At 49.0% G+C, this 24,408-nt stretch overlaps 2 protein-coding genes across 3 annotated transcripts in view; one reads left to right on the forward strand and one right to left on the reverse strand.

The window, feature by feature from the left end:
- LOC115308414 (insulin-like growth factor 2 mRNA-binding protein 1) overlaps window positions 1–4,879 on the forward strand; it is a 35,499-nt gene extending 30,620 nt beyond the window's left edge. For both annotated transcript variants that reach the window (XM_040222552.3, XM_040222553.3), the window contains exon 14: window positions 381–4,879. In XM_040222552.3, coding sequence (XP_040078486.1) covers window positions 381–590 — 210 coding nt within the window. In that variant the 3' untranslated portion in view covers window positions 591–4,879. The remainder of the gene's footprint in view (window positions 1–380) is intronic.
- Window positions 4,880–14,345: 9,466 nt separating this feature from the next.
- LOC8032870 (membrane metallo-endopeptidase-like 1) lies at window positions 14,346–16,622 on the reverse strand. The gene has a single exon (XM_002401361.3). The coding sequence runs from the start codon at window positions 16,620–16,622 to the stop codon at window positions 14,346–14,348; it is 2,277 nt and encodes a 758-aa protein (XP_002401405.3).
- Between the last annotated feature and the right edge of the window lie 7,786 nt (window positions 16,623–24,408).

A 24,408-nucleotide genomic window follows, 5' to 3' on the forward strand; every position in this document is an offset into this window, starting at 1 on the left:
AAGAACAGAGGCTCTGCTCATTGTGTTCCATACAATGCATCCAAGAGCAAAGGGCTTTTTCTTTGTGGGGGAAGGGGGGGGGGCGGGGGCGGGGCGGGCAAATGTTGAGATTCAGGTTTTGACAGATTTCCCTTCCTATCCATGATGTGTTTGAGAAAAAGGATGCATTTATACCAAGTGGTGTAGAGATGCCGATTTTCCGTAGGAGTTTGGGGGCGAAGCGCCTCGTGCAGTTCCTGAGTTGCGACAGACCACAGGCCTTGTCAGCCTTCTTTCGCAAAGCGATTTGGGTCTCGGCGAGCACCCGGGCATCGACAACAAACCCGGAAATACCTCTAACCGAGCGGACGTTCCGTTGATGCGTGGCCCTCCGGTTGCAGGCAGCGCAGCGCCAGATCCGTGCCCTGGTGAGCCGCAACCAGATGGCGGGCCAGCAGCCCTACCCAATGCACCCACGGAGCAACAACAACAATGGGCCCCGGAGGAACGTGTCCGGGGAGCCCCGGGGCAACAACGGGCCCCCCGCCCGCCGCCCCTCCCCTCCCAGCGCAGCCCACGACAGCCAGGGGGGCAGCCAGGACTCCAACTGAGGACCCCCGTCCGCCCTCTTCGGCGCCGCGTCGTCCCCTTCCCCGACCGCCTCCCCTCGTGCGGAGGCGCACTTTACACGAGGAACTTCTCTTCCACTCACAGTTTTGTGCCCCCTCTCTCTTGAGATGCTCTTTTTACAATTCCGGTAGGGGCAGGTTGTTTTGTTGGAGAGGGGGTGGTCGACGGGTTCCTCCTGTTTTTGCTGCGTCTGAACGTTGTCGGAGTCGTCCGGGGCTGGCGGTGGGGGGGGTTGGTTGACTGGACTGTTCCTTCTTGCCGCCACGTTGCAACCGTATGCAAGGAAAGGTTCCCCTCGCTCCCCCCCTCCCCCTCCCCATTCTCTTCCTCTGCGCCCCCGGTTCTGGCGACTTTGAAAAGGCGGCGGATGACACCAAAGAAGACGAAGTTCTAGCATTGTACATTGTGAACCTCTGCCGCCCTCTCAAATGCTCGAAGGGCCGCAGAGGAAGGGAGGGGGGAGGTTGGTGGTTGGGCTCAGGAAGCGGGGGGGAGACGACGCGGCGGGGCGTCGCTTTTTCTTGGGAAAGAGAGGAAGATATATATACTATATATATATATATGTATATGTAAGAAGTGGGTTGAGTGAAACAAAAGAAAAAAAAGATGAGGGAGTTTAAGAGGCTCCTGTGTGGGGGAGAGGGTTGAGGGGTGACGTGTGGGTGGGAAGGAAGGTACTTGGCTGGCGTCCGAGCGCCGAGGAGAAAGAAAGTCGACTCGGCTAAAGGGAGCTATTTGCTCTCGGTCCAAGGCTCGTCTCCTCGGCCGTCGTTTCTGCCTCGAGACATTCCGCAATGCGAGAAACGCGTTTGGAGAAGGGCGCAAGTCGAGGGAAAATTCTCGAAGCTTGCAAAGATGCGACGTCCTCACGCTTTGTTCGCCTTAATCCTCAACTGACGTAAAAGCGGTGGCCAACGGTTTCGACAGGTTATCTTCTCTACCGTCGTTTGCTCGGGCAGAGTGACGTTACTTTGGTAGGTTTGAACTCATGCTCACCGCTTTCACTGCTTCAGTCTGGAAGGAAGGGGAATGTTCCGTGCGGGCTGGAGCTCTGGCTATGCAATGCGCGACCTCGGGAGGTTGCGAGAGTGATCTGGCGTTTTTGAAGGGCGGGTGAGGGTCTGCCGCGGCAATTGCGGGATGACTCCGGCTTTGTGGGATGCTAGTTTGGGACGAGCGGACGCCTACCAAGTGTCGTTTGCAAACGAATGTGGGCGTACTTGACTGCGAGTGAAGTTGAGGGCAAAGCAACACAAATTGTTGACCACTGTATGTATACAGAGTGTCTTTTTTTTTTTATTGTAAATGTTACTGAGCGAGAGTTTTTATTTTTGATACTTGTTGGAGAAACTTTTTTTTTTTTTGTCTTATGACAAGAGTGGCGACTTTTGCCACAGCAATTTCTTTTTTTTTTTTTTACCATGACCTGGAAAAGATTGAGAGAAGTTTGTTGAAGGAAGGAGAGACAGCTTCGTTAGAAACGACGAAAACTGGCGACTGCACAAAACAACGGGTAAAAATATCAATTTCTGCGGTCAGACTCGGAGCCCCCACTGTCGCTTTCTTTACGTTGTCTGAGTAGTAGGCTGTGTGCGTTGCATCGCCGAGATGATAATGAAGAAGATGAAGATGTTGCAAGTTTCTCCAATAAGTTTGTCGTTATCTCTCACAAAATCATTGTTGCATACTTACCGAACGAAACTGAAGAAAAGAAAAAAAAATGCTGTCCCCTCTTCACGACAAGTTCCACAGTACTACTGCCCCATTTGCAAGAGTCCACACTTTTTTTTTCTTTCCTGAGGACCATTTTGACGATGTGTCGTATTTCAACACAAAAGCTTCTCTGGACCCGCGATTCAGCTGGGTTTGCGCCGTCACCCGTGTTTGTGTCACTTCCAACATGCTCTTTATTCATTGCCAGCCAACAGGACAAAAACAGGTCTAACCTCGTAACGGCGGCTGTAAAGCTGGGAGCCCCTACCTCTACCCTATTGAGAGCTTGGCGCAGAAGTTAATGAGCATTTGGTTGTTTTTTGTTGTTTACCTGGTAGTCCCTGGTACCCCTCCCTCAATACTGGAATGCCACACAAAACTCCTTTTGCAAGGTTTTTTTTTCGCTTTTTTTTTTTAACCTTGATTGACTGTTAAACGCGGTTTTGCGTGGACATAGTTTCCTCGTGCCGCGCTATTGTCACTACCTCACGAATCCGCAGGGCGTTGCCTACCAGCGCCCGCGGAGTTACAGGACTATAAACAGAGGGTTATATCGACCGTGGGGGCAAGGCTCCGGCCAAAAGAGGCGGGGCGCTTTTGTTTCCTTGCCCCAGCCCCTTTTTCTTGACTTGAACGCCACAAAGAGGACCACCCTCGGGCCAACCGGCATTGTTCCCGACATGTCGAGACTCGCTTCACACCTCAATTCTTCTGGTTGTTTTCTTACTCCATACGAAAGGTTTTGTCTCCCGCCGAGCCGATTTCATGCATCTGGGTTGCGGAAGTGGTCCCACTTGTATTTGGCTTTGTACCCGGAAGGTGTAGGTTCCGTGAAGCGACGGGCAAAATCTGCTACGGCTTGCGGAAGGCACCGAGGATGCGACGTCCCTTTGAGGAAATCGCCGAGCCTCGCAGTCTGGCGAGTTTCCACTTCTAACAGTTCATTTGCTGCAGTGTGTTTTTGCCGTTTTCAATTCCGAGTGGTTTGATCTGATCCATGACCATGGCTGCAGCGGCGTTGGCTCTGAAAACGATAGTTCCAGAACACTTTTTCCTGCCTTGGGGAAGCTGCAGTGCTTTGATCTGACGTAACTGCTTCACCAGGCAATGCTGATGCAGACCATGTTTCAGGATTGTGCATGTACTTGCTTTATTTTTGGTTTAGGGTAAGGTCTGTTCCTACTTTTGCTTGATGATGATGATTATATTATTCCCTGTTAAATCTTAGTATTTTGGGCACTGGACAGACCACCGAACACTGCTTGTAGCAGTTGGATCGCTCGGATCTTTTGAACTGACTGATTACATGGCGAGTGCTAGTGCTGGCTTACTTCAATGTGCTGTTGTGTAATGGCCAGCCTTGGATTTGCCCTTTTGGTTATCCTGCAGCAGCCAGACAAAAAAAGGTTTTCCCAACTCTGTCGGCTCTCTAAGAGTAGACTGTGGGATGACAACAAAAAAAATGTTATTGTGTTATCTTGAACTGTTTAGTAGTTACAGCTTGTAGTAGTGTTCTTGCGAGGAAAATTGCAGCTGCAAATTTGTTCAGTTTATGATTCCTTGCCTCCGTGGGATTTTCTGCATTTCGTTTCTTTGCTCCTCAGAGGTCGAACTTCGTGGCATGGCGATTCGAACCTTATGACAACGTGTCCCGTTCCTCCACTGAAGTCTTGTGCAATTTCTGCTTTTTCTTTTTCGTAACCCTCACTAGATGTAATTTTCTTTCTGCTGAAGGTAGCTGCAGTGCATGTAAGCTATGTTAGGCTAGTGTGTTCCCCTTCAGGCAAGTTTCAGACAGATTGCTATTTGCAGATCCTCTGTTCTTCATTGTGTTTTGAACTACCAGTTATTTGTGCGTGGATCCGATGTCTGGGGACCGTTTCGGTTTTTGAGCCTTGTATTATTCCTAATGCTGTGCCGATTGAAACATATAGCTCTTTATTTTGTATGTGTTTGGGTAATAGTTTCCATTTCGAAAAAAAAAAAAAAAAGATGACCAGACATGTCACCACCTCAGAGTTTGTTGGTATGCTTGGGGCCCACACTCGGATGTTCCGTTAATTGTACCGTACCATCAACACCACTCCGCAACTTCACTGCACCGCTAGCAGACGATTCATAGAGTGATGACGATGCAGAATTCAGGTGTGCGGTGCCATGGCTACTTGGCAATGGGATGCAACTCACCACCTCACAGTTTGTTGGTATGCTTGGGGCCCACACACTGATGTTTCGTTACTTGTACCGTACCATCAACACCACTCCGCAATTTCACTGCGCCGCTAGCAGACGATTCATAGAGAGATGACGATGCAGAATTCAGGTGTGCGGTGCCATGGCTGCTTGACAATGAGATGCAACTGGTCTCTTCTGTTTAGCCCCCTTTTAGTTTTCAGTCTCTTGGTGTGTTGTATCAGAAAACATAACAGAAAAACTTGCATATATGACTGTGGAGTATGTAGGATTGGCAAAATGTCCTTGTTAAGACAAAATTGTGTTTCTCTCGAAGTGGATATGTATGAGAGTTTGGATGCAATACAGGTCTTGTTTTTTTTTTAGAAAATTTGTCTGTTTTCTTTTTTAGAAATATACACTGCGTGATGCTATTAGTACAAACAAGCGATTGTGATTCCTTTCTTTCAAAGTTTAACTGCCATCAATACTTCTGGTTAGGGCCACTAAATGAGCTACGCTTAAGGTATTGACACTCTGTTACCAATATTGTGGGCGCCGCCATTGTGGTGCATGTACAGAGCAGGCGTAACAGCCGATCGTCATTATTCAAAAGTGTGACTTCTTCAGCGTTAGGTTCAGTGTTAGAAGCTCATGAAATATAGCTTTGCTCTTTCGTAAACTGTTTAAACATTCGTGGAGGATGGAAAACCGTTTCCTGTGATTTCAGGTAAAGCTTCAGATAACTGGCAACCGTGATTTTTAAGGCACAAGATGGGTAAGTGTCGTTACTCTGAAGCGTAGCTTGTTTTGTGGAGCTACTTCTGGTGTGTTGGTAAGCAACACATTACTTCTGGTGTGTTGGTAAGCATTCACCTGTGGCATGAACCAAAATTATAAACTTTGTGCTTGCCAGTACCCTGTTTTGAGCAAACTTAAAGGGGCACGGAAACGAAATTCCAGTGCTAATTTTTTTTAGCTTTAATGTGTTGCCTGTTGCAGCATACCCTCAAAAATACCAGTCTTTCCTTGAAAGGCACAAGCAAACTAATTTTAAAGCTAATTAAACAATCTTTCAATGTGCACCTGGTGGATACATGTGGAGCCTATTTGGGAGGTAATCTAGCAACAGTAGTGAACTTGCTACGTAGTCATGACGTAGCAAGTTCCATCGGAGCAGCGCCGCTCTTTGGAATTTCGACATTTTCCTTAGCTTTCCTCCTCAACTTACAAATCGCGCATTGTACCAAACAATCCAAGAAGACCGAAAGGAGGGACTCCCCTCTTTCTCGGACCCTCGTTTGTGTACCCGAACACAGCCATTGTCCCCCTAAAAGATTAGCCCGTCGCTCAAAACTCTGATAAAAGTTGCTTTCCCCCACCCGCCCTTCAGCCCTAAGCTGACAGTGTTGTGGAGGCTACATGCTCTTTGAGCCAACCACACGCTCGTCACCCCACGGGTAGTTCGAACGGCTCGGTTGTAACGCGCTGACGCTATTGACAACGCCACCAACGGCAAACCTCAGCCACGCCAGCCTTGCTTAAAGTGACCATATTCCTCGGGCCCCAAAGCGGGACGCGTATCGGGGGGGGGGGGGGGGGGGAGGGAAGGGAAGGGAAGGGAAGGGAAGGGGAGGGGGGGGAGGGGAGGGGGGGGGGGGGGAGGTATTGTGCTGCGAGACTTGAAAAAGTTTAAATTTCGGTAACAAATCGTGCCTTTCATTAGTTCGTATACACCGTGTGCATTTCTTTTTCTTGCAGTTTGCGTACTGTGTGGCTTGCAGCTATCTAATACATTTGGTTGGAATATTCCTTTAGTATCAATGTATTTTTTTTTTTTTTGTGTGTACTATGGTCCATAGTACTGTTCACATGTCATACGCCAATTAACCTTCAGCATCTTCTCTGTCGAGCATATCTTGTTCCTTGATCAGAGGAAGCACCCTCTCACCGGTGCGATTTTTTCGTTTAACCGAATCTTTCATCTATCCGCGGTTCGAGGAGCAAAAGCGGGACAAAACGGCGTCCCACAAGCACGCTGGTGGGACAGCGGGACCTGTCCCGCCTAAATCGGGACGTCTGGTCACTTTAGCCTTGCTACGTCACGAATGGAGGGAATCTTTCTGTTTTTGTTTTCCTCGGATATCCCATGACTCATTGCGCTCTCCGTTCGCTTCTCTTCGAGCGCTTGCTCGAGTGCACCGTTTGGAACCAGTCGTTCAAAATACAAACGTGCGATTATCATTACGGTTATTACACGTCATGCAGCGTGCTTGATTCATTTCCAATTGAAATTTGAATATTTCAATTTTTGTTTTTGTACCCCTTTAAAAACTGCAGGTGTCAAGTTTGAGCTAACTGTCGCGCAGTCTACAGATGATGCCTACAGAGGTGATGCAAGCTCAAAACTGCAGTATAGAAGTCGTCGTGAAGGGTGAAGAAAAAAAAAGTTTGAGGTACACCTAAGCATTTCTTATGAGTTGTGAATGCGAAAGCATATACATTATTATTATAATGCAATTAAATGCACATGTGTAAGCGAGCTGGACAAGAATGACGAAAATAATCTTTGGAGAAGGGGAACATGCGTGTTGGCGCGCTGAATGGCGCTGACCAGAGCTGTATATTAGGAGAGTTTGGACAATGGGCAAAAGTCGCCGCCAGCGCCGAAAACTCCCCCACAGTTGCAGCGTAATTACTAAAGGTACGACACAGCGTCGACCAATCAGGAGACCGCGACGTCGCAATATTGCAAACGACATTTAAAGCATGAAATAGATGCGTCCAATCTGCGGTGTAAGATGGTTCAATCTCGGCCTCTACTCCATCTCACAAATGTCTGCAGTAAAGGCACAGGCACGTGAGCCTAGCTCAACGAAATGCTCTTGGTTGTACAAGAACTCGTGCCTAGGAGGTACACATCGCGACACTGTTAGCGCGAACACGACGTCGGCGTATTTTCGCATTTTACTTCTGAATAGTATTAGCGAGCACGAACTTTTATCGCTTACATTATAGAACTGAATGAGCTCTTTCCTTAGCAGTAATAATTTGAATGACATCCCTTGGTTTCAAAAAGAAAAACGAAAAACCGGCGATCGCTTGTTCGCGCTAACAGTGTCGCGCTCTGTACTTTCCAAAGCCACGCGCTCGTGCCCATGCCTTTGTCTGCTTCGCTGGTGTTTGTGCAGATGGAGTATCGGTGACAGTTTGCCCTGGGCCAGCTTACTAGAACTACACTGTACTAGAACAGCGTATAATCTGAGACTGGCTGAAAGAAAACAGTGCAAAGGGAGGGGCACGCGAGCGTCTTGAGACCCGGAGTCGCGCTCGGCTTGTGCGCTGGGTTTGGCAGTGCTTTCTTTCCCCGTTTGGAGCGCACTAACGTGCGCTCCAAACCAGGGCTGACTTGCTATACCCTGTTTCATACTTAGTGTGCAGCGCTGTCAGGGCTACTAACACGAGCGCGTGGCTTCTTCTATGGTTTTGTTGCGCGAGAACGCGTGCAAATGATCAAGGCCGAGGCTACATCCACGCGCGGGGACGTAGCCAAGTCGGGAGGAGATAAGACTCCATCCACGCAAAAGGTCACGTGACTTATGATATGAGGGAATAATTTGTTTTTATGTACATATTATGTTTTCTTACAAGTAAATATAGGATATAAAAATAAAGAGGTTACATTTCATTGTTTTAAAAGCTAATATGTCACGTGATCTTAGAAAGCATCAATTGTTTACTGATTTCTAAGAATAGTAGCAAATATCATACATCATAAAAATAGTACCAATATATATCTTTATAGTTATGTTGTCCAGGAGGGCGGCGTGCGTGCCATCCAACGGTGCCATGCGTGCGTGCGGGCGGTGCGGGTGCGGCCTCTGGGGCCTTCGCCCTGTGTGCATCGCTGCTGAGGCGAGGCGGAGAAGCTTCGTCGTGTGTGTGGTTGGCTTGGTTCGAAGTGTTTTAATGTGAGCTTATGTGTATCAAAGGGGACAAGTACGTGCTCACCGCTCCATGCGTTCTTGACTTGCGCGCACACTGGCAATCACACAAAGATTGTGAGAAAAGGGAAAACATGCATTAGTCCCATTAATAGCAAACATACTGAGAGAATGCAATCGAGAAAACTGGGTAAAAGATTCCAGAAACAGTTTATTCCATGAGAAATAAAACAGTACCCGATGCACGGATGCCACTCGTCCACGAGATCAGCGATGAACGCGAAGCCCTTCTTGCGGCAGAACTCATGCAGGAGCCAATTCACGTCTCTGTGCCGATCATTCAACGCCTGGATCTCGGCACTCTTGACTACGCTGACACTCCATCGAAGAGAACCTGTTTTCCGCCTCGGAAGGACGGAAGAAAAGGTGATCTGCATCGTCGGACTGCGTTCCAAGATCTGAGCGGCCAGCCGACGATACTTGTCAACGTACGCGCTGGCGCAAACGCTGGTGTTGTTTGTGCCAAAATCGAGCAGGGCGTCAGACACCTTGGAAAACAAAGCCTCGATCCTAATGCCACTAAACGCCCGCACTTTGACAGCCACCCGGTTATTCTATGAAAAATACTAGTATTTCACCGTCGAATCCCCGGCAACCAAAACTTGAAGCAGATCAGAAGCGCGACCGCGCTGATACTCTAACGGCCGAACTCCTTGTCCGAGAAAACAGGAGAAAAAAAGCTCCAGAGAAAGTCAAACCCGCTTGCGGAAGACCAGGCAGGCGCAGTAGACAGTAGTCCGCGCACGTCAGGAACGCACTCGGTTTGAAAAACCCAGTAAGGTGGGCAACGATCACCGGCAACTTGATGCTTGCGACAAGCGAACGTTTTTCGGCGAAGGCAACGTTACTAGAACTACTCAGTTGGGAAACTGCCATAGAGACTGCTCTGAAAAAGTGGCCCGAATCTGTCCACCAGAACCGAGCTAATGGCGAACCATAGCCTCCTCTATACGGAGAAAGCCTGGCGCGTCGCGTGAAAAGACGGCCGCCGTAAATGGGAAAGGAGGGGCGGAGAAACGGGAGCGGAGAGAACCTTGCCCGCTAGCGCCACAGAAGAGCGAGCGGCCAAACGCAGAAACAACTTTTTTTTTTTTCTCTCTCTCTTTTCTTGTCGCTATCGCGGAAAGGAGAAACTCAACGTCACCCTTTCCCGTTTCTCCCTGCGCCCTTCGAATCGCCGCGCCCGTTTCTCCCGGAGTACGAAAACGACGGTGACGAAAACACAAAAACAAGCGTGGTTCGGGGAGCGGCCGCTCACGACCCAAGCGCTCGCTGTCTAGGTCTGCCCTTTCTGCTCTGCGCTACCATATTGGTCACCGTTCGGCGCGCTCCTCCTCTCCTTTTTCCTGCGGCCGCGCGCTCTATGGCTCCGTCGTCGATGTGCCAGGCTTTCTCCGTATAGAGGAGGCTATGGGCGAACACAACGCCGCCATTTCTCTCACAGCGGCCACTCGAGGAACTGGACGTTACTTCTATTTTGGCTTTAATCGGCCATTTTGGCGCCGAAACAGATACAGTGGAAGAGGTTACAGGGGTGCCACCCCCATCTCCCCAGCGGACGTGCCGCGAATTTCTACCGAAGTTAAAGGGATACTTCAACGAAATTTGAAATATTTGAAATATAGATAGGTTGAATATGATCCACAATATCCGTAAATGACAATCGCACGTTTGTATTTTGAGCCTGGTGGCTGTATTTTTCGTTATATACGACCCACACTGGCAAGCGCTCGGAGAAGGCCCAGCGGAGACCACGTGACATCCAACGCAATCGTGACGTAGGTCGTCTCAGGACGAGCAAAGCTACGGCGAGGCTGACGTCGAGAGGATGGCCTAGGGAGCCTTCATGTGCGCTTTGCCAGGGTGATGCCACCCTTTGAAATACCACTCGCCGACAAACCAGCATCCATTTTGTTCCTCGGCGATAATCCGTGGGGCTTATAACCCTCCCGGAAACGAGCACCTTATCTCAGAAGTTCGGAGCAGCGTTGTGGAACCCACGGAGGGAGGATTAGCATTTTTACCCTCGGAGGGGATTACCGATCGACACAAAGGCCACTTTCCGGCGCACGGGGAAGCAATGAGAGAAACAAAATGGCGGTGGAAGAGGGTGTGGGAAAGGGAAACAGGCAGTTGGCATCACTCAATGCGAAGCGCACATGAAGGCACCCTAGGATGGCCTAGTCGTTCCAGCCACCGAAGCGGCTGCTCTTGTACGAATTTTGAGTAATCTTGTAGGGGGACAATAGCGACTTCTGCGACACACAAAAGGCATTCTCGGGAAGAAGGGAGTTCCTCCTGTCCCTCTTCTCTCGTCGTGGCCGGAGGCGAGACAACCTCCGTCACTAGCTATCAAGGTTCCTAGACTGGCATTACAAGCGAAGTGTTAGCGACATCCACCAGGTGCTCTTTGCTAATCGTTTAATTCGTTTTAAAATTCCTTTTCGTGACTTTTTTAACAAGATATTGGTATGTTCGATGTGATGCTGCTCCTTTGAACACATATAGACCAAAAAATGAGCGCCGAAATTTCGTTGTAGTATCCCTTTAAAATGCACCTATACTCGGCGACAACTTTTCTTGGCAATGCAGTGGAAGGTAGAGGCCCGCGTCCCCTCTCCCATTTTGAGTGTGCGCGGGCTCTCCTCCTCTCCCCGGAAATGGGGGAGGAGAAGAGCCTGCGTACACTCAAAATGGGAGAGGGGACGCGGGCCTCGCCCTTAGGCTCACTTCCAGGCGGCGCAGCCTGTACCGCGAGCCACGCGCTCCTCTGTTCGCATTTCATTTTTCCCCGATAGTACATGTTTGGATATTTCTTCGAAACTCGTCTTGAACAACAATAATCTTATCTTAAGACTACACTTACCTAGGCTATACATAGATCATTCTTAAAAAGTTTAACCTCTCTACAATAATAGCTTCGGCTATAGCGCGCTTCAAATATGGCACAAACGACAATTGTCAAAAACCCGTCGTCCTTCCTCTCTCCTTCGGGAATCTATTTCTTTAAAACCAAGCATGTCAGATGATTGAAATAAACGGCATTGTCTTTCGCAAGGAATGCGACACCGCATGTAAAATTGCGAGAAAAAAAAATTACGAATGTACCTCACTGCTTGAATATGTGGTCACGTACGGCCCGCACCGACCCCAATAGTGACCCGGAGAACATTCTCCGTGTCAAAGCAAGCCCCCTTCAGCAAGCCAGCACATCATCACACCGGCCCTCCCATATCCGCACCGAACTTCCCGGCCCCGCTCATTTCCCTCGTCTCCCGGAGGTTTCTGGCCCCCGGACAACGGCTCAACCGAACAGCATCACCGACACGGTTCCTGTTCCTCATAGCCCACGACATGGCAGTGGTGGTACCGCTCGACGGAAATGCGAAGCTCGGCGAGCGCTTTGCAACGACGGTCTCTGCCACCGCCACTGTCCGCTCCACCCAGCGACCATCTTGTCCGCAGGGCGCGTCACCCATTGTTGCCCCAACTTTCGGCGCCACGGCCCGCGACTCAAGCAAAATACCGCCCCCGTCACCATCACCACCGGTGAGCCCCAGCTCCTTCAACCCAACGCGGAAAAACCACGCAACTCGCCGCGTGCCACTCAACCAGCAAACCACCGTGTGCAACCCAACGCAACACAATGCGTGCAACCCAACGCGGCAATACCACGCCACTCAACGCGTGCCACTCTCTGCACTCAGCTCACTGCAGACACCCCAACACGTCCCCGCCGCCTCCTCACCGCAAGTCCAATCACCGCAAAGAAAGCAAAACACGAGGCCAGCCACTCGCCGCACACCACCACCACACCGCGAAAAAGGCGAGCACGGTGCTCGCCTTTTTCGCGGTGTGGTGGTGGTGTGCGGCGAGTGGCTGGCCTCGTGTTTTGCTTTCTTGCTGTTTCGATCACAGGTGTTACCATCGAGCACGAAGGTGCGCCTTAACCGGACGAAGAAGAACAATGGAAGAGACGGATTTATGGGCTCCGGCGTGGCGGTGGTGAGGTACAACATGAAGCGGTGAGCGAGGGAATGCGGGACCACCGCCGAGAGAAACAACCGGAGCGGTTGGTTTGGGAGGGACCCGATACTTGGGCGCCATCTATCCCCGTGCCAGTGAAGCGCTCGGTGCACCGAACACAATGGGGTCGCCGCGTCGGACAGAGAGTCATCACCTAAATGATTCTTCCACCGTGGCCACGCGTTAAATTATCTCATGAAGAGCGCCATGAACGTAGACGTCTGGTTGGACAGGCTAGACGTACTGCTGAATGAACTTCGAAGACTGAAGACCCGACTCACAATTGCATACGAGAAAGTCAGCGTATCGCTAAACGTTTGTGACGCTAGAACATTTCACGTATGCAAGACAATTAGCAATTTGCCATACATCTTTTTTTTTCCTCGCTAACAAGACTGTTTGAGAGAAACTTCACAGTGTTCAATGGCGAAAATAAACATGGAAAAAAAAGAAAAAATAGAAGACGTTTACAATTTTCTGTAATTCCGAATTAGAGTGCAGCTCTTGAGGAGGAGGGGGGGAAAGTATGCCCCTCCTTCCTCTCCGTACCCTCCCCTCTTCCTCCTCTCTCATTCAGCAGGAAATTTTTGCTAAATTTCCCGCTAAATTTAACGGAAAATATTTCCGCCATATTTAGCGGGGAGATTTTCCGCTAAATATAGCGGGGAAATTTTTCCGCTATATTTACCGAGTGAAGTTGCCCGCTAAACTTAGCGAGAACATTTTCCCGCTAACTTTAGCGGGAAAACGTCCCATAATGCAACGCGCGGTTACGCGGACGGCGACGGCTACGTCGCTCAACCCGGAACCAAGCGCCTAAGAGCTGCGCTCTGATAAAGACTAAAGAGGGCACTTAAGACTGTTTACGTGTAGAAATGCGAAAGCATTCTTACACGCAGTGCATTCCGACAAGCAGCGCGCCGCGTCTTTTTCACCCGGCGCCCTGGCGGTGACATCACACTCCCCCACTGCGCAGGCGTGGCGAACCCCGCGGGCTGCAAGGCTTTCGTGACGATGCAACTGCGTTGCTGTGCTTTTGGCCAATGGGGATGTAACTGCCGTTTCGCTGGCCAATGGGAATTCAACTGCCGTTTCGCTGCTACAGACGGTTACAGACAACGCCACCTTCGCTCCATGAGACAGTTAAGGCTTTCGCATTAATAAATGCAGAAAGCTGCTACATACAGAAGTTATTCACACTTGCGTGCAAGTAACCAATAAATAGGAAATTATTTAATTGCGTTCGCGTGTTGCGTAATAGAGTTTAGTAGATCGCTCCGATACCCGCGATGACGATAACCTATAACGATACGCTCTATGCGCAAAGGCGGTGGGAGGAGTGTCGGGTACTATTATCGTAGTCATCGGAACGGTCTGCTAAAGCTCTCTAATAGAGAGTTTTAGTAGATCATTCCGATGACTCCGATAACGATACCCGAAGCTCCGCCGCGGCCTTTGCGCATTCATCGTATCGTTTTCGGGTATCGTTATCGGGGGTATCGGAGGTATTGGAACGATCTACTAAAACTCTCTAATACGGTACGGACAAGTGATAACCTGCATTTGTTGTTGTTCTGTTGTATTTTTTTTTTTTATCAATTTCATGGATATGTTTTACTGCTTTCAACCTTCAACGCCCTCTGGGCCTTGAGTGTATCGAACTAAATAAATTTGGCATCGTGAAAGTGTATATCACATTGCATCTCAACAAATAAGCTGAATCAATATCTCGTGGTTATAAATAGAACCCAACTGTAACGATGATCGCTCACACAAAGACAATAAAGACGTAATGTCCCTATGTCGCGTCTTTCAAGACTCTTATCGTTGCGCACGCAAGGCGCACTGATTGGATGGGTTCATGAAGAAGCCGCGCCTGCACCCAAATGCCCTCTGAAACTCTGGAAAGTTCCGAAGAGGCCCATTCACGCGGAACCAAGCCGGGCTGTAAGGTCCATGCGCCACCAACCTGCGCAGAAACCTCCGGTCGCTGTTTTCGCAGAAGTTTGCCGCATAGAACACGAAGAACAGTTGACTGGTGGTCCAGTGCTCAAGTAGGCGCAGCCGATAATTGGATGACACGCGACTTGCCAGCAAGAGAAAGGCTTCCAGCGAGGGTCTCAAGGCCATAAAGTCCCACAGGTCGGCCCAGGAGGTACGAGAGGCATTCAGTTGGACCTGCTTGTCCAGCCAGAGCAAGGCAGAGTACTGGCGCTCCAGGCAGAGTCTGAGGTCTTCCAAGTGGCGCGCTACGCGCGTTCCGTTTTCAAACTCGAAGTTGTAAATCCAGTGGTAGATGGTCCTGAAGAGGCTCCTGTAGATCTTGGGCGCGACCCTAGCAGCCTGAATGGGCCGTAGTGCGGGATCTTTGTCGAGAAAGAAATCGAAGACTGGTGGCGGTATTTCGATGCTCTCGTAAGGTGGTTCGAGTCTCGGCTCCGCGGACAGGAAGCCACCGGTCCATCCAGGATGTACCACTTTCGAGTCCATGCGTGCCAGAAGTCGCTTCTCGAGTGATTTGCGAATCCATGTGTAGAAGAAGTGCGCGGTGGACGACCTCGAGTTGCCCGTATAGATGCCGTCGGTGTAAAAGGTTCGTTGGCTGGCGTTCGTTAAAACTCGCGGTATGAGCGACTCCCAGTACAACACGACGAGTTTATCTTGAATCACCGCCTTTAGGTCTTCGCCGGGTCGACCTAGCTCTTCATGAAAGTGCTCGAGGAAGACACGACGTAGAGTGAATATAAGGTCCTGAACGGCCGCGTCGCCGCCCAGTAAATCACTGGTTATTCTGTACGAGCTGTATAGTGGCAAGTTCAGCTCGAACCGGTTCATCAAGTGGATGCAGTAATGTGCCTGCGGTAGAGGCTGCGCGAACTCCGGATGCCGAGCGTAACTGATGGACGCTAGGACGTTCCGGACCTTGTCGTCTTTCATGAGCGGTGAGAGCACCATGATCATCCGAAATAGCAGGTAACCCATGAAATCTCTGCTGGAGATGAGCACGTCGCCCCGCGCGAGCCGCACTACGTAATTAGGTGAAGTTAGTTTGATGTAGGTTCTGCTTGTGATGGGGCGAAGCCCCTTCCCGAATACACTCTGGAGAAGATCGGTCCATTCGATGCCTTGCACGGTCGGCAAGTCCCGCACCTTGATGATGATGCAGTCGGCCATCGCCGCGGAATCTAACTGTGGTCGAGCAAATAGACGCGAGAGACGGTCTTCGAATCGCAGCACGTCCGTCTCTACGAACTTGCGCAAAATATTGAGGACAGGGCTGAATCCCAAGTGAACCAACTCATACTCGCCTTCTTCGAGTGGACCATGGAGTAGTACAGTGGACGGCTCTCCCAGCGCTATGAACCGCTTGGTCTTGTTCAAGATGTCATTAGAGACTGAAAATCTAAAGATGGAGTCGATGGCCAGCTGGCGAAATGCAAGACCAAGCGTGCGCGATAACTCGGTTGGTGACAGCCTCATCTTCGCCAACCCGGTCATCCATGGGCGCATATCCGTCGCGTCAAGAAACATGGCCAGCAGGTCGTCAAAGAGTTCCGGCTCAGGGTGCAAACAGCGGTCCATCAGAAAATCGAGTTCAGGAAACTGGCTTCCCGTGTCTTGTAACTGGGAAGCCACCAGATCGGCATACGCATCCACAAGCACAGTGTCCATGGAGACCCGATCTGCTCCAGGAGACAGCGGTCTCGTCAGCTTCCAGTCGTTGCAGACGTAAGCGTAGAAGTCGTCGCAGGGATCTCTAGACTTGTTGATCTGGCGAAGCAGTAGCTTGGCTCGTTCGATACAAGCGATTGAGTCGCATGGTTTCGTGTGTCGACCGCCAGCTTTCAAAATACCCCTGCGAGATTGCGACGTAAGGTTCGGAAGCTCGCTAGGTGCTGGAGCTCTCTGGCGTCGACCGATGCTGGGGTTGAGAAGCGTCGTGGTGACGAAAGCTGTGATGACGATGGACACGAGCAGCAGCACCGCGGTGGTGATAGTGAGGCTCCAGAGCGCAGCGGCCCATCCCCGGCTCCTGGACCGAATGTGCCTCCGAGGGGGGCAGGAGGATTGCCGTTGGATATCCCCCTGTTCGGCCATCATGGAACAGAACACGAAAGGCACACCCAGTCGTGCACCCAGTGACAAAGCGCGAGCAGAAATGTTCATCCTCATTGTTTTTTCCGTCTCTTTCTTCATCGTTTCTCGTTATTTGGAGACTTAATTGCATATATTTACAAACAAAATGTTTGTCTTTTCTTTTCCCCCCTTTCTTAAATGAAAGAGAACAGTACACGGAATGTAACACACCCTACATTTTGGGTTTCGTCTTGCTTCTTTTATAAATAACCAACACGCGGCCCTGACGTCAAGCCACAGCGGTGGTGCTGTTGTCAGCACAATGCATGCGCGGTGGCTTCATCCCACGCGAATCTCGGTTTTACGCTCGCGCGCAGTGCCCACACCAGGTATGAGCAAACGCTCACTACAGTGCGCTGACTTTATAATAATAATCAAAGGTTTCTGTTTTGACTTTCTCTTGTGGCTTTCTCTTTTGTTTCCTCTATTTTTTACTGCCTGTTTCCGGCTTCGTTACGGTGTCAGTGATAGCGTTCCCCAAAGGGGGACGTGTGTGGCGTTTCCAAGGGTCATGCTAGCGCGTTCTTTAAGGATCCACCAATGAGTCTTTTAATTTTTTCCAGCTTCTTTAGCACGCAGACCCGCATCGGCCTGCCACTTCTTACGCCGCATTTCGGCCAGCCGAGCTAGGCCAACACCTCCTAGAAGAGAAGGCCGTAGCGTTCCGAGTGGTTACGTCAAAACATAGGCGTAGACTATGGGGGGGGGCAACGGGGCTCGTGCCCCCCCTGGTAAAATCCAAAGGGGGGGGGGGGAGGCGAACCTCCCCCCCCCCCTCCCCCCCCGGGCCTGGGCCATGATCCTTACCGAGACGCTGTTTACGTGCCATGTAACAAGCTTCTAGTAGCGGCATGTAAACAAAATAACGCGCACGTTGCCTTTATTGACAAAATACATGGGAAATTGAATCCCAGCGTGCTTTAATTTCCCTAAGGGACTATATGGCCCATATGACAATGACCTGTGTCTTCACTCGCTTCGATCGCAGCGAAGGTGGCGCTGCAGGCGAAGTGGCTTGGAGTTGGTTTTACCTGGACCGCCTTATACATTTCGAGGTGCAGCTGAAAGCTTAAGCGGAGCCCGAAGCGCCTCCCACTCAGTCGTTTGTAGTTCATTCTAGCTGCGCTGTGCCGCCATGAGCTTCCCAAAGGCTGCACGCTGCACGTGCCCAAAGGTTGGCATTTTAGACCCCCTTCATTCACCATCACATCACGAACAAAATCACGTCTCCAAATTCATTCGCATTCACGTCACAAGGTACTCCGACCTCCCAAAGTCACGGCCCTTCACATCCCGGCGTTCAATCGCGCCAAAACTTCATCCCCTTCACATCACGGCTTTCAAACTCCGCCGAGAATTCATCCCCTTCACATCTCGGCGTTCAACCGCGCCAAGAATTCATCCCCATCACATCACCGCCGCCTCCGAATTCACGAAGTCATTCACCATCACATCACCAATTTATGAAGTCATTCACCATCACCACGAATTCATCTGAATTCACAATCACATCATGAATGCATCCGAATTCACCATCACTTCACGAATTCATCTGAATTCACCATCACTTCACGAAGTCATCCGAATTCATCATCACATCATGAATTCATCCGAATTCATCATCACATCGCGAATTCATCCGAATTCACCATCACAATATGAATTTATCGGAATTCAACATCACTTCACGAAGTTATTCACCATCACGGTCAACACAAATTCTCCGGAATTCCCCATCACATCATGAATTCCGTATAATTCAGGGAGTCATACAGGTCCCCTCTGACTAAAATCGACTTCACGGCTGGTAGCCCTTCACGAGTTCGCAATTCTTGCGAAATAGGACTGTGGCGCCTTTTCGTGTCGTGACTCCGCCAAGGAAGTGGGGTATTTCGAATGCGCGAAACACAAACCACAATGATAGAGCGCCAACCCAGTCAATGCCGCGCTGCGATCGTGTCACGTGAATGTGCTCCGTGCGCTGCCGCGAGGAACCGGCAGGTCACGTGATATGGTCTCGGCGCCGGATTAGGTGCGCCTGCTCGTGACGTCGGCTTCGGCTTCGTCTTTTTTGAAACGATATATGACTGCGCCGCGTAGATGAAGCGGCACCTGCTGCTACTAGTGACCGCAAACAGCGCGGCTGCGCCACGCACAACTCACGAGCGAAACGGCACAGCGAGAGCCTTCAGGGATTCCGGACCATATCCCCCAAGACACGGAAGGACAAGGTCGGCAAGGAGCTCAATTGATTTACGAGGAACCGCTCAGAACAGCGGTAAAATTAAATGTCAAGTGCCAAAGAAAACGACTAGCCCCCCCCCCCCCCCCCCCCCCCCCCCCCTCCGCTCCCCTTCATTGCCACTGCCACCGCACTTCCCTTATAAACAGCTGTTACTACGAAAGTGCTCGACAAAGGGCCACCACGCTGAGGCGCGCACGGCTATGCAGCGAGAATGATGCCCAAAACGCTACAGTAAAATTGGTTCCTGTGGTTTGCGGTGAAGGATGAAAACAACCAGCAAGCAAGCAAGCACCTGCGTAACATGTTTTCTGCCTATTCTGAATTCATAACCGTATTCACTATCACGTCGAGAATTAAGTTCACGGTATTACTTCCCATCATGAACTTATCAAGTTCAATAGCTACACATATCACAAATTCATCGTGTTCACGAGCCATTCACCATCACGTCACGAATTCATTGAGGCATTCACATCACAATGAATTATATTCACTTCACGAAGTCCTTCACAATCACAACACATCATGAGTTCATTCAAATTAACGAAGTCATTCACCATCACATCACAACATCATTCAACATCCCACCACGAATTCATTCAAATTCACAAAGTCATTCACCATCACATCACGACTTCATTCAACATCACATCACGACTTCATTCACCAACACCATCACGAATTCATTCAAATTCACAAAGTCATTCACCATCACATCATGGTATTTTCCTATTTCAAGAATTCATTAGAGGCATTCAGACTCACGCCGTGAATGTGAATGAATGTGAATGAGCGAGTTGATGAATGAATTTGCCGATTTATGCACGTGCCTCGTGCATTGATGCACATTGCGCTACTTTTGAAACATGAAGGGGCTTTAGTTTTGTTTTCCTCCAACGCCCACCTATTTGCTGATGATGGTGTAATTTACAGAGCCACTGCTATCACAGATAATTTATTTGACGGGCAAAATATTTAGACAAATTAAATGACGTGTTCGATTGGTAAACGCTTCTAAAGTGCATCCAAATAAAAATTCCTATTTTCTTTTTATCGAACTCGTTGACATTTTTCCCACTTCTTGCTCCACTTATAGTTTTGACACTGATTCTGTCTTGCACTACAAACATATTTTCGTGCGCTTTAGTCTCAATCTTATGTGGAGAGCTCATTTAAGACAGCACCACAGCTCCCTTGACTTCTCTCGTAACAGGCGTCTCGCTTCTTCATAAATCAATAGTTCCAGGCTTCGATCCTTTCTTTTCAACTCTCCTCTCTCTCTTATGAATCAATTGCCTTGTATAAATTTCCATAGTACGCCCTAAATGAAAATATGCATAATACGTCTGGGACCCTGATCTTAAATTTCGTACGTCCGATTTGGAATAAGTTCGGAATCAGGTGGCGTGCTTTTCGATATCTTAATATTCTAGGTCTGTTAGCGTCACTGAACGCCAACAAAAATGTGTCATTGACCCCTCTATGTTCTCGCGGACGTATAGCTAAACTTTGTGTTTTTCGCAGGCTTTGCGACCATCTACGTCCATCATTCATCTTTCTACCGCAAATTCGCTCGCGTTGATAACTACGCAAAAGTTCTTCGGGGCTGCCGGAACAACCAGGGCCGGATAAAGAAATATAGGGGCCCTGGGCTAATAAGCATGTTTGCCCCCCCCCCCCCCCCCCCCCCCCCCGCCCCCCAATATATCATGATTCTAAGGAAAGCGAGAAACGCATTAAGCGTTTGCTTGTAGGCACCGACGGCGACATTTACTTCGAACTCCCATTTTATACGTATTTTGTTTTCCGGAAATGTATAGACCCCTAATCCCGTAAGTTGACAAGACTTTCTTCAAAAAATCGTTTATTAAAATCTAACACAAACATCACAGAGCAGCAGAGCAAGAATATGTACATATGTTACACAACGAATACAGAATGAATATATATAGTCAGTACTATACAATATATAAGGCAACACGAACGATAAAGTGGACGCGACAGTACAAATGGAAATTACCAACACTAAGTTACAAAGCAATGTACCAAAATGCAGACATTGGAAATAATTGACAAATACGACACCAAACCAACGCTACATGCTTCTCACGGGCACCCTTTGTAATGAATTGGACAGAAATAAAAAGAGAGAAGTCAATTATCAGCACGTTTAAATTAGCAAAAAAGCAAATGAGACAATGCTGAGGTTTAAATCCTTAAACTTGAAAGGATATCGTATAAGAATAACAAACACGAGACAAAGAGCCAACTTCGACGTTTTCTATTGGCAGCTAAGCGCTTTCTCGACAACGTGAGAAGTTAAGACAGATGGCGCGAACCATAGCCTCCTTTATACTGTATACTATATACAGTACTACAGTATATTCAGTATAAAGGAGGCTATGCGCGAACATATAAGTATATAGCACTACTAATTCCTTCCTCTAAAATGGCATCTTTCGCGCCTTCGCTTTGGCAAAAGATAAATCGTAGAGAAGGTCACTCCAGAATGTTAGAACGAAGGCTATATCAATGGACCTTTTCCACATACAGACGGCACCAGGCGGCGGCTGCACGAACTAGAAATCGAGGAAGTGACCCACCTGCGCTACCAATCGATAATGGGAGCTACACTACCAATTTCTTCGCACTCTGAGCTGCGGCGCGTGCCCAACGCGACTTTAAAGTGGGGCATCCGTGGCGTCTACAGAAACGTTGTGTTTTAGAGCGCAGCTCTTAGGGGCCCGTTTCCGGCTTGAGCGGCGTCGGCGTCGCCGTCGCCGTTGGCGTAACCGCGCGTGCATTATGGGTAAATTTCCCCGCTAAATCTAGCGGAAAATTTCCCCGCTAGATTTAGCGGAAAAATTCCCCGCTAAATCTAGCGGAAAAATTTCCCCGCTAAATCTAGCGGGAAAAATTCCCCGCTAAATGTAGCGGAAAAATTTCCCCGCTAAATCTAGAGGAAACATTTTTTAGCGGAAAAATTTCTCCGGTATATCTAGCGGGAAAAATGCCCCGCTAAATCTAGCGGAAAAATTAACCCGCTAAATCTAGCGGAAAAATTTCCCCGCTAGACTTAGCGGAAAAAATTCCGCGCTAAATCTAGCGGAAAAATTTCCCCGCTAGATCTAGCGGAAAAAATTCCCCGCTAAATCTAGCGGAAAAATTTTTCTGGGGGTCACGTGACCCAGCAAAGTCACGACCCCCCCCCCCCCCCCCCCCCCCGCCCCGAGGACAAGTAACCCTCAGTACCCTTCCCTCCTCCCCCTCAAGAGCTGCGCTCCAATTCGGTGTTACAGGGAGTTGCAAACGGCTTTCATTTTTCTTTCCGTCCACGTTCTTTTTTTGTGTAACATGATTATATATATGCTGCAATTACGTGTTCCACTTACTGATCCACAGCCTCCTTCCGAATTTCCTCCATTTTTCGTGCCGACTTCCGCGACTTGGCATCGGGCGCTCGCGCGTGCGCAGAACGCTTCTCGTAAAAGGTCCATTGCATTAATCCTAGGTCCTAAGGCACTCGTGTCCCGGCATCCAGAACTTTGCAGAAAGTTTGAAAACTGAATTACCTCGGCTGAAAATGCTGGCTCTAAATAATATTTGTAGGTTTTTACCAACTTCTCGAGGCCTGTTGTGCCAAGCCAAAGACATCTCGCTCCCAACTTCTGTTAGCAATAGAGAGTTTTAGTAGACCGTTTTCGGTTTCCCGCTCCGCTCTATGGAAAGCGGAGTCGCCATCGCGCATGCGCGACCCGCTCTGGTATTTGAGCGTGGAGCGTGAGCTCCGCTATCGTCGCCATTTTAAGAAGTACGTTCCACCCTTAGTAAAGGTTCACTAGATGCTGCTTTTCTGGAAAGGTGGGTGCTCGCTATTTGAGATCATGCTTGGGAGCGCGCTTGACCCTTATGAACCTCGCTGCACTAAGAAGCTGCGCAGACTTTGTTTGAAAAGGCGTCCCCCAGAAAACGTTTCACGGTGGTCAAGAACCTCTGGCTGCTTCAAGAAATCGCTGGCCGCAATCCTTTCACGGCCCCTGAACGGTGGAAACAGGTGCTGCCTTGTCTAAGCCAGCGGGCTCGATTTTTCTATGCGAGATGACGACGACGACGTTGAGAGGATGACACACCGGGCGACGGCGGTGTCTCAATCTGGCCTCGGTTCCTCGGAGGCGGCAGCTTCTACTTCGGCTGGACTACCTCCATGGAGCATGGTTCTTTGACCCCAGTGGATCCCAGTGAGCAACAGCGCCATTATGTTCATGTTGCTCCTTCATGCACTGATCGAACGGCGTGCAAGATCCTCATAGCTCGCTGCTCACCCGCCCAACCCGCCTCCACGAAGTCTGGACTTCTGCGAATCGGACTGCCACCCTCCCCAATACCAACAACCCATGTCGTCGTCATCTTGCACGTATATACTCATCACATTACCATGTTCCCTAAACGCGGCACCGCGGGCCTCGGTAGTACGGGCTGCTGCTTTCCGCGGTGCCACGGCTCTCCAGAGCCAAAAATTAAAGGCTAAAGACCAAAGACTAAAGTTTTTGAAAGTTTTTGAAAGTTTATTGGAATTTTCACGGGCCATGCCCGGTAGGGAGGTAGTGGCAAAAGGCATTTCTGCCTGACTGGGCCTCTACCCCCCACAGTTTACAGAAGTGCAAAAGGTGGCACAATCATTGTATCATTCCCTCTGCCCAAACACACATGCCTGTGTACGCAAAATACATTTCATTCAACGGACTGAAAAAATTGTTCATTTCACACGACAAAATAAAGAAAGAAAACTCAGAAGTTCTAGTATTCACATGTCCAGTGGTGAACCCAAGGTAACAAAAAACAAAACATTTCTACAACGCGTATCAAATGTCCTTGTCTATAATAATTTGTTTTATCCCTTTCTTGTACTTATAAAATGACAGTGCAAAATCAGTGTAATCTTCCATAGTGTTTAGTAATGCAGGAATCTGATAATCGATTTTTTGTTTTCCATAGTTCGTACGCACCTTAGGAGTTCTACGTTTACTATTTCTCAATAAATAAAGTTGTGAAGCAGATTCATCCACTCCGTAGAGTTTTCTTTTGTGTATTGTCTGCATAAGTTTGAAATAGTAGATTTGATTTACTTTGAGCATGTTATGCTTAGTAAAATAAGGGCTGCTATGAAATTCGCGAATATTTCCACGGTAGTTTTCCAAAATTCGCAGAACCTTTTTTTGAAGTACGATTAGTTTACCATAGTTTGTGGACGTGGTTGTTCCCCATACCATAATTCCATAACAGAGCCTCGAGTAAAACAGGGAGTAGTATAAGTTTTTGGTAAGCCAATTGGGTATTAAGTTTGCTATTTTATACATGCATCCGACCACTCTTGATAATTCCCCCTTAACTTGTTAATGTGAGTTGTCCAGGTGAGTTCTTCATTGAACCAGACTCCAAGAAACTTTTGTTCTTCTACTTGAGCTATTGGGAGGCCATTGAACTGTAGATGTATTTGGTTAT

This window comes from Ixodes scapularis, unplaced genomic scaffold (assembly GCF_016920785.2).
Source record: "Ixodes scapularis isolate PalLabHiFi unplaced genomic scaffold, ASM1692078v2 PGA_scaffold5__190_contigs__length_132052651, whole genome shotgun sequence".
NCBI classification, from domain to species: domain Eukaryota; kingdom Metazoa; phylum Arthropoda; class Arachnida; order Ixodida; family Ixodidae; genus Ixodes; species Ixodes scapularis.

Bases quoted from the DNA above. Each gene is read 5' to 3' on its own strand.
- LOC8032870 (XM_002401361.3), bottom strand. From the start codon at position 16,622: ATGGCCGAACAGGGGGATATCCAACGGCAATCCTCCTGCCCCCCTCGG.